Genomic DNA, 10,000 nt, shown 5'->3' on the forward strand with positions numbered 1-10,000 from the left:
TCCCCCTCCCCCGTCTCTCACCTCTCCCAGTCCCCCTCTCTTCCTCCCTCTCTCCCCCTCCCCCGTCTCCCACCTCTCCCAGTCCCCCTCTCTTCCTCCCTCTCTCCCCGTCCCCCCCTCTCCCACCACTCCCAGTCCCTCTCTCCCCGTCCCCCCCTCTCCCACCACTCCCAGTCCCCCTCTCTTCCTCCCTCTCTCCCCGTCCCCCCTCTCCCACCACTCCCAGTCCCTCTCTCCCCGTCCCCCCCTCTCCCACCTCTCCCAGTCCCCCTCTCTTCCTCCCTCTACCCCCCCCCCCCCCCCCCTTGGTTTTTGAGCAGACCTGTTACTAATAGTGGGAACCCAGATTAGGCCTCTAATAATACGGCTTCTGTATGAGTTCATAGCAGAGGCAGCTGCATGTGGGGGCATGTCATGTTACCGAATGCAGAGGGCAGAGATAATTGAGCACAAAACATAAAGTCAATGGTTCACTATACTTTGTCAAAAGATGGTGAAAACATGGTGAATTATTATTGTCCACTTAAAGGGATTCTCTGTACTTTTGTATACTTTTTAGACAGTAGTCTCTGATAATTAAAACATCACATAGCGCAGATACGTGCACGCTGTCATTGCGCTCTCTCGCTCTGCTGTGTGTGCATCTTGCTAGCTGTCACTCAAATGGCAAGGGGCTGAACTTCATTGGCTGGAACTCGAAACGTTAGGGGGCGGACCCACATGTGAGAAAATGTAGGGAAAATGTGGCTGTACAGCTTCCAGTAAACCGTTCCTTTCAAACAAGGGATTTAGTGGCTACATGAGGTAAGACAGTAATTCTGCTCATAGATTATATGTGTATGAACTACACATTGACACTTCCAACCCAAAGCATCGAGGCTCAGACAAACAGACTCCTAAACAGCTTCAATCCCCTGGCCATAACACTGTTAAATGGCTAACAACGTCTGCTCTCTCTCTCCCACAGACTATCCACACTGACTCTATGTCCATCCACAGGTCACAACACACTCAGACATAATCTACGCTGCTGCTAAAATGATTATTGATTAGATGTATTACTGAATCACACTGCAGTCCATTGATTATTGATGTATCTATTTATCCTGCTACTGGTCACTACTACTCCTGTTTACATGTACAGTGCATTCGGAAAGTATTCAGACCCCTTGACGTTTTACACATTTTGTTACGTTACAGCCTTATTCTAAAATGTACTAAATTGTTATTTTTCCTCATCAATCACCAAGTTTTTCAGAAATGTCAATAAAAAACTGAAACATCACATTTACAAAAGTATTCAGACCCTTTACTCAGTACTTTGTTACAGCTCCTTTGGCAGCGATTACAGCCTCAAGTCTTCTTGGGTATGATGCTACAAGCTTGGCACACCTACATTTGGGGAGTTTCTCCCATTCCTCTCAACATCTCAAGCTCTGTCAGGTTGGATGGGGAGCTTCGCTGCACAGCTATTTTCCAGAGATGTTTGATCGGGTTCAAATCCGGGTTCTGGCTGGGCCACTCAAAGCCATTCATAGACTTGTCCCGAAGCCACTCCTGCGTTGTCTTCAGCTGGTTGCTGCTGGAGTAAAACTTGCGCTTTTTATAAGCCTGTTCATTGCGCAATAATTATAAATGTAATCGTGTGTTTAAATAACTGTTTTGGTGCGCAATTAAAAAGAGATATTTTTTATTTCTCAACTGGTATTTTAATTGAAGCGCGCTTCCCATTCACCATTCAAGTCCAGGCAACAGGCTATCAGCATGTCACTGTTGGAAGGTGAACCTTCGCCCCAGTCTGAAGTCCTGAGCGCTATTGAGCAGGGTTTTCATCAAGGAACTCTCTGTACTTTGCTCCGTTCATCTTTCCCTCAATACTGACGAGTCTCTCAGTCCACTGTTGATGAAAAACATCCCCACAGCATGATGCTGCCAACACCATGTTTCACCATAGGGATGGTGCCAGGTTTCCTCCAGATGTGAGGTTTGGCATTCAGGCCAAAGAGTTTAATCTTGGTTTCATCAGACCATAGAATCCTTGTTCTTATGGTCTGAGATTCCTTTATGTGCCTTTTTGGCAAACTCCAAGCAGGCTGTCATGTTCCTTTTACTGAGTAGTGGCTTCCGTCTGGCCACTCTACCATAAAGGCCTGATTGCTGGAGTGCTGCAGAGATGGTTGTCCATCTGGAATGTTCTCCCATCTCCACAGAGGAACTCTGGAGCTCTGTCAGAGTGACCATCGGACTCCCCCGATTGCTCAGTTTGGCCGGCCGTCCAGCTCTAGGAAAAGTCTTGGTAGTTTCAAACTTCTTCCCTTTAAGAATGATGGAGGCCAGTGTGTTCTTGGGGACCTTCAATTCTGCAGAAATGTTTTGGTGCCCTTCTCCAGATCTATGCCTCGACACAATCCTGTCTCGGGGTACTATTGACAATTCCTTCCACCTCATGGCTTGGTTTTTGCTCTGACATGCACTGTCAACTGTGGGACCTTATATAGACAGGTGTGTGCCTTACAAAATCATGTCCAATCAATTGAATTGACCACAGGTGGATTCCAATCAAGTTGTAGAAACATCTCAAGGATGATAAATGGAAACAGGATGCACCTGAGCTCAATTTTGAGTCTCATAGCAAAGTGTCTGAATACTTTTGTAAATAAGGTATTTATGTTTTTAATACATTTGAAAAAAATTCTAAAAACCTGTTTCCACTTTGTCATTTTGGGGTATTGTGATGTCATTATGGTGTATTGTGATGTCATTTGGGGGTATTGTGATGTCATTTTGGGGTATTGTGATGTCATTATGGGGTATTGTGATGTCATTTTGGGGTATTGTGATGTCATTATGGGGTATTGTGATGTCATTATGGGGTATTGTGATGTCATTATGGGGTATTGTGATGTCATTTTGGGGTATTGTGTGTAGATTGATGCGAAAAAAGTCTTATTTAATCCATTTTAGAATAAGGCTGTAAGGTAACAAAATGTGAGAAAAGGGAAGGGGTCTGAATACTTTCCGAATTCACTGTATATATTACCATCAGTATATTACCATAAGAATTTATATATTCCTGCTACCAGTCAATTATCAGCCCTGTTTACAGGTATATCCTACTACCAGTCACTTTTTACAGATTTTGAGCCAGTTTGCTACAGAAAACCCACCTCGTGTTGAATGAGTTACTGACCTGTATATATAACCACTCCAGTACACCTGGACATTGAATAAGGTACAACCAGTCCAGTACCCCTGGACATTGAATAAGGTACTGACACTGACCTGTATATATAACCACTCCAGTACCACTGCACATTGAATAAGGTACTGACACTGACCTGTATATATAACTACTCCAGTACCACTGCACATTGAATAAGGTACTGACACTGACCTGTATATACTTGCATTCTAGTGTTTCATTTAACTCTCATCGTAGTTCTCGTGTTTAATTTAACTCTCATTGTAGTTCTCGTGTTTAATTTAACTCTCATCGTAGTTCTCGTGTTTCATTTAACTCTCATCGTAGTTCTCGTGTTTAATTTAACTCTCATCGTAGTTCTCGTGGGGTTTTTATATAGGTACTTTTATTTGTTTATTATATTTTCTATTATTATATTATTATTAACACTATATTGTTGGGAAAGAGCTCTGAAGGTAAACATTGTACTGTTCTACACCTGTTGTATCCTGTGTGGCGAATAAACTTTACAAGTTGAAGCGGGAGGTTTCAAAAAATATTTACTAGTCGCCAAAGTTCTGGAGCATGTCTTTAAACATGGATGTGAACGAAACTCCAATGAATACAATCTCAATTCTCACCATTCTCTGACTGCCACCAGGACTTCTTGCGGTGTGGTTTAAACGTTGTGATAACGTTCTCAATGCGGTGACTGATGGTATTGTAGACCGGGTCATATGGCCGGCGAGAGTCACACTGGAAACATTTCTTCTCATCCTACAAATTCAATCAAATTTTATTAGTCACTTGCGCCGAATACAACAGACCTTATAGTGAAATGCTGACTTACGAGCCACTAACCAACAATGCAGTTCAAAAACAAATATGGATCAGAATAATAAATAAAACTTACAAGCATTTAAAGAGCAACAGTAAAATAACAACAGCGAGACTAAATACAGGAGGGTACCAGTACAAATAGTCTGGGTAGACATTTGATTAGATGTTCAGGAGTCTTATGGCTTGGGGGGTAGAAGCTGTTAAGCAGTCGCTTTGACCCAGACTTGGAGATCCGGTACCGCTTGCCGTGCGGTAGCAGAGAGAACAGTCTATGACTAGGGTGGCTGGAGTCTTTGACCATTTATAGGGCCTTCCTCTGACACCGCCTGGTATTGAGGTCCTGGATAGCAGGAAGCTTGGCCTCAGTGATGTACTGGGCCGTTCGCGCTACCCTCTGTAGTGCCTTGCGGTCGGAGGCCGAGCAGTTGCCATACCAGGCGGTGATGGTGCAGCTGTAGAACCATCTGCAAACTTAATGATGGTGTTGGAGTCGTGCCTGGCCGTGCAGTCATGAGTGAACAGGGAATACAGGAGGTGGCTGAGCACGCACCCCTTAGGGGCACCTGTGTTGAGGATCAGCGTGGCGGATGTGTTGTTACCTACCCATACCACCTGGGGACGGCCCGTCAGGAAGTCCAGGATCGAGTTGCAGAGGGAGGTGTTGAGTCCCAGGGTCCTTAGCTTAGTGATAAGCTTTGAGGGCACTATGGTGTTGAATGCTGAGCTGTAGTCAATGAATAGCATTCTCACATAGGTGTTCCTTTCGTCCAGTTGGGAAAGGCCAGTGTGGAGTGCAATAGAGACCGCATCATCTGTGGATCTGTTGGGGCGATATGCAAAATTGGAGTGGGTCTAGGGTTTCTGGGATAATGGTGTTGATGTGAGCCATGACCAGTCTTTCCAAGCACTTCATGGCTACAGACGTGAGTGCCAGGGGTCGATAGTCATTAGGGCAGGGTACCTTAGTGTTCTTGGGCACAGGTACTATGGTGGTCTGCTTAAAACATGTTGATATTATTGACTCGGACAGGGAGAGGTTGAAAATGTCAAGACACTTGCCAGTTGGTCAGCGCATGCTCGCAGTACATATCCTGGTAATCCGTCTAGCAACTGCGACTTTATGAATGTTGACCTGTTTAAAGGTCTTACTCACATCGGCTGCAGAGAGCGTGATCACAGTCTTCCAGAACAGCTAGTGCTTTCATGCATGTTACAGTGTTATTTGCCTCGAAGCGAGAATAGAAGTAGTTTAGCTCGTCTGGTAGGCTTGTGTCACTGGGCAGCTCTCGGCTGTGCTTCCCTTTGTAGTCTGTAATGGTTGCAGGCCCTGCCACATCCAACGAGCGTCAGACTCAGTGTAGTCCTGTATTGACGCTTTGCCTGTTTGATGGTTCGTTGGAGGGCATAGCGGGATTTCTTATAAGCTTCCGGCTTAGAATCCTGCTCTTTGAAAGCGGCAGCTCTAGCGTTTAGCTCAGTGTGGATGTTGCCTGTAATCCATGGCTTCTAGTTGGTGTATGTACGTACAGTCACTGGGGACGACGTCCTCGATGCACTTATTGATAAAGCCAGTGACTGATGTGGTGTACTCCTCAATTCCATCGGAAGAATGCCGGAACATATTCCAGTCTGTGCTAGCAAAACAGTCCTGTAGCTTAGCATCTGCTTCATCTGATCACTTATTTTTATTGATCCAGTCACTGGTGCTTCCTGCTTTAATTTTAGCTTGTAAGCAGGAATCAGGAGGATAGAATTATGGTCAGATTTACCAAATGGAGGGTGAGGGAGAGCTTTGAATGTGTCTCTGTGTGTGGAGTAAAGGTGGTCCACTGTTTTTTTTCCTCTGGTTGAACATTAAAGTCCCCAGCTACTAGGAGCACCGCCTCTGGGTGAGCGTTTTCTTGTTTGCTTATGGCAGAATACAGCTCATTCAATGCTGTCTTAGTGCACCAGCTGATATTTACAGAACTCCGTCCGCCGCCCCATGTCTTACCAGACGCCGCTGTTCTATCCTGTCGGTGCAGCGTATAACCAGCCAGTTGTATGTTGATAGTGTCGTTTTCTCCGCCTCCTCTTCACGCAAATCATGGGGATCTGGGCCTGTTCCCAAGAAAGCAGTATATCGTTCGCGTCGGCCTCGTCAGACTCGTTAAAGAACAAAAAAGGATTCTGCTAGTCCGTGGTGAGTAATCGCAATCCTAATGTCCATAAGTTATTTTCGGTCATAAGAAACAGTAGCGGCAACATTATGTACAAAATAAGTAAAAAAATAAGTTGCAAACAACACAAATAAACGAACAAAAAAGCACAATCGGGGTCAGAGGTTAGGGGTCAGAGGTGACACAAGTCAGGAGTCAAACAGAAGCTCGGGACAGAAGGAGGTGAGATGGTAGGTGAGAGGATGTTGGGTACACACACACAGAGAAACATCACTTGCCTGTAGATGACTGACGATACAGTAAGGCTCTTTCTTCCTGGAGCCACAGGTAGACGAGGCCTTCAGGCTCTTCTCACGGCCCACCAACAGGTCTCCCGTTGCGGGGTAACAGCTGCCATGGGTACAGCCGTGGGCGTGGTCGGGCCCCTGGGCGGTGGCATAGGCTAGGGCTGGAGAATAAAGAAAAAGGAGAGGAGGTTAACAAAGGACAGGAAATGACATCACAGCTGGGCGTTATAGCAGAAAGTCGCTTAGAGTGAAGATCTCTCTCTCTCTCTCTCTCTCTCTCTCTCTCTCTCTCTCTCTCTTTCATGTCTGGCAAGACATTAGAGGACCATATGAACTCTAATCAGTACAGGAAAGGAAATCAAAAGAGGAAGTGGGCCTACGTTTAATCCAGAAACCAAAATAGAGCCCAACTGAAGTCGCTGCTATTTACCAATGTTGAAAAAAACACATAGATTATCTTTTGGTAGTGATGAGCAATCAACCGAAATGCTTGTTATTTTTTCGTTTTTTTAAACAACAAATTGACCGAAGTCGTTCAATTATTTGAATTCCATTTCATTTGTTTTTTTTCTGTGAGCGCAATGCACAGTTTCTCTAGAGATAAATCAGATCCAGACTGAACTGTGTGATGTAGTAGGGAGTTGTAGTTTCTCTAGAGATAAATCAGATCCAGACTGAACTGTGTGATGTAGTAGGGAGTTGTAGTTTCTCTAGAGATAAATCAGATCCAGACTGAACTGTGTAATGTAGTAGGGAGTTTCTCTAGAGATAAATCAGATCCAGACTGAACTGTGTAATGTAGTAGGGAGTTTCTCTAGAGATAAATCAGATCCAGACTGAACTGTGTGATGTAGTTGGGAGTTGTAGTTTCTCTAGAGATGAATCAGATCCAGACGGAACTGTGTGATGTAGTAGGGAGTTGTAGTTTCTCTAGAGATAAATCAGATCCAGACTGAACTGTGTGATGTAGTAGGGAGTTGTAGTTTCTCTAGAGATAAATCAGATCCAGACTGAACTGTGTGATGTAGTAGGGAGTTGTAGTTTCTCTAGAGATACATCAGATCCAGACTGAATTGTGTAATGTATTAGGGAGTTGTAGTTTCTAATAGTTTCTAATTACCGACCATAATCATAATCCATGCGCAATAGAGAGGGATAGGGAGCAGCTGCTTCGTGAGCTATATCTACCTGAAAATACATGATCTTAGTGATTGATAGTTGGTATTGAGCAGTCATAAAAGTATGCCATATTTACTTTGAAGAACTACTAAAATAGTGATTTGGTCAGACAGCAGCTATGAGACAAGGACTTGGAATTAAATAACAAACTCAAATAAACTTAAAACAATTGTAATATACACAAGAACTTAAATATTTTATTAAAGTAAAGTAATGTGAATAAATGAGCGATAAGTGATAAGTGATAAGCAGTAATGGGAAGTCACTACCATTATGGGACTTTTATTAATGGTTTTATTCTGTTGTTACAGCATTCAACCCACATAATGCATAGTGAATTTAATGCCCCAAAAAGTTTGGGAAACCGAAATGGAAAACAGTGATAATTTTAGTTTAATCGCTCTGCACTAACTTCTGGGGAATGTACTGGTTAGCTGGGGCTCCCTCTGCTGGTCAAGAATGGTTGGCCCACTCAACCTACAGCAGCTCAACCTACAGCAGCTCAACCTACAGCATCTCAACCTACAGCAGCTCAACCTACAGCAGCTCAACCTACAGCAGCTCAACCTACAGCAGCTCAACCTACAGCAGCTCAAACTACAGCAGCTCAACCTACAGCAGCTCAACCTACAGCAGCTCAACCTACAGCAGCTCAACCTACAGCAGCTCAACCTACAGCAGCTCAACCTACAGCAGCTCAACCTACAGCAGCTCAACCTTCAGCAGCCAAACTACAGCAGCTCAACCTACAGCAGCTCAACCTACAGCAGCTCAACCTACAGCAGCTCAACCTACAGCAGCTCAACTTACCTCAGCTCAACCTACCTCAGCTCAACCTACAGCAGCTCAACCTACAGCAGCTCAACCTACATCAACTCAACCTACCTCAGCTCAACCTACCTCAGCTCAACCTACAGCAGCTCAACCTACAGTAGCTCAACCTATAGCATCTCAACCTACAGCAGCTCAACCTATAGCAGCTCAACCTACAGCAGCTCAACCCTTAGCAGCACAACCTACAGCATCTCAACCTACAGCATCTCAACCTACAGCATCTCAACCTACAGCAGCTCAACCTACAGCAGCTCAACCTACAGCAGCTCAACCTATAGCAGCTCAACCTATAGCATCTCAACCTGGAAACATAGCCAAAGGTCAACTGGGAGGTTAACGAGGCCAGCACAGCAGGAAAGTGTGTGTGTGTGTATGTGTGTATGCGTGTGTGTTTGTGCGTCCGCACGTGTGCATGTGAGCTTGTGTGTGCGCGTCTGTGTGTGTTAGTCTGTTTGCGTGTGCATGTGCATGCGTGTCTGTGTGTGTTAGTCTGTTTGCGTGTGCATGTGCATGTGTGTCTGTGTGTGTTAGTCTGTTTGCGTGTGCATGTGCATGTGTGTTTGTGTGTGTTAGTCTGTTTGCGTGTGCATGTGCATGTGTGTCTGTGTGTGTTAGTCTGTTTGCGTGTGCATGTGCATGTGTGTCTGTGTGTGTTAGTCTGTTTGCGTGTGCATGTGCATGTGTGTTTGTGTGTGTTAGTCTGTGTGCGTGTGCATGTGCATGCGTGTCTGTGTGTGTTAGTCTGTGTGCGTGTGCATGTGCATGCGTGTCTGTGTGTGTTAGTCTGTGTGCGTGTGCATGTGCATGCGTGTCTGTGTGTGTTAGTCTGTGTGCGTGTGCATGTGAGCTTGTGTGTGCGCGTCTGTGTGTGTTAGTCTGTGTGCGTGTGCATGTGCATGCGTGTCTGTGTGTGTTAGTCTGTGTGCGTGTGCATGTGAGCTTGTGTGTGCGCGTCTGTGTGTGTTAGTCTGTGTGCGTGTGCATGTGCATGCGTGTCTGTGTGTGTTAGTCTGTGTGCGTGTGCTGATTCCAAATCTTCCATAACAGCACCATCACCTACAGAGAGATGAACCTGGAGAAGATTCCCCTAAGCAAGCTGGTCCTGGGGCTCTGTTCACAAACACAAACACACCCCACAGAGCCCCAGGACAGCATCACAATTAGACCCAACCAAATCATGAGAAAACAAAAAGATAATTACTTGACACATTGGAAAGAATTAACAAAAAAACAGAGCAAACTAGAATGCTATTTGGCCCTAAACAGAGAGTACACAGTGGCAGAATACCTGTCCACTGTGACTGACCCAAACATAAGGAAAGCTTTGACTATGTACAGACTCAGTGAGCATAGCCTTGCTATTGAGAAAGGCCGCCGTAGGCAGACATGGCTCTCAAGAGAAGACAGGCTATGTGCACACTGCCCACAAAATGAGGTGGAAACTGAGCTGCACTTCCTAACCTCCTGCTAAATGTATGACCATATTAGAGACACATATTTCCCTCAGATTACACAGATCC

At 45.0% G+C, this 10,000-nt stretch overlaps 1 protein-coding gene across 2 annotated transcripts in view; it reads right to left on the reverse strand.

Moving 5' to 3' along the window:
- The window catches only part of LOC110492626 (laminin subunit beta-2), a 68,334-nt gene that overhangs the window by 39,778 nt on the left and 18,556 nt on the right, over positions 1-10,000 (reverse strand). For both annotated transcript variants that reach the window (XM_036947619.1, XM_036947620.1), the window contains exons 3-4: positions 6,459-6,628; positions 3,823-3,958 (exon numbers count right to left, since the gene is read on the reverse strand). In XM_036947619.1, the coding sequence (XP_036803514.1) occupies positions 3,823-3,958; positions 6,459-6,628 (306 nt within the window). The remainder of the gene's footprint in view (positions 1-3,822; positions 3,959-6,458; positions 6,629-10,000) is intronic.

This window comes from Oncorhynchus mykiss, chromosome 16 (genome assembly GCF_013265735.2).
Source record: "Oncorhynchus mykiss isolate Arlee chromosome 16, USDA_OmykA_1.1, whole genome shotgun sequence".
NCBI classification, from domain to species: Eukaryota; Metazoa; Chordata; class Actinopteri; order Salmoniformes; family Salmonidae; genus Oncorhynchus; species Oncorhynchus mykiss.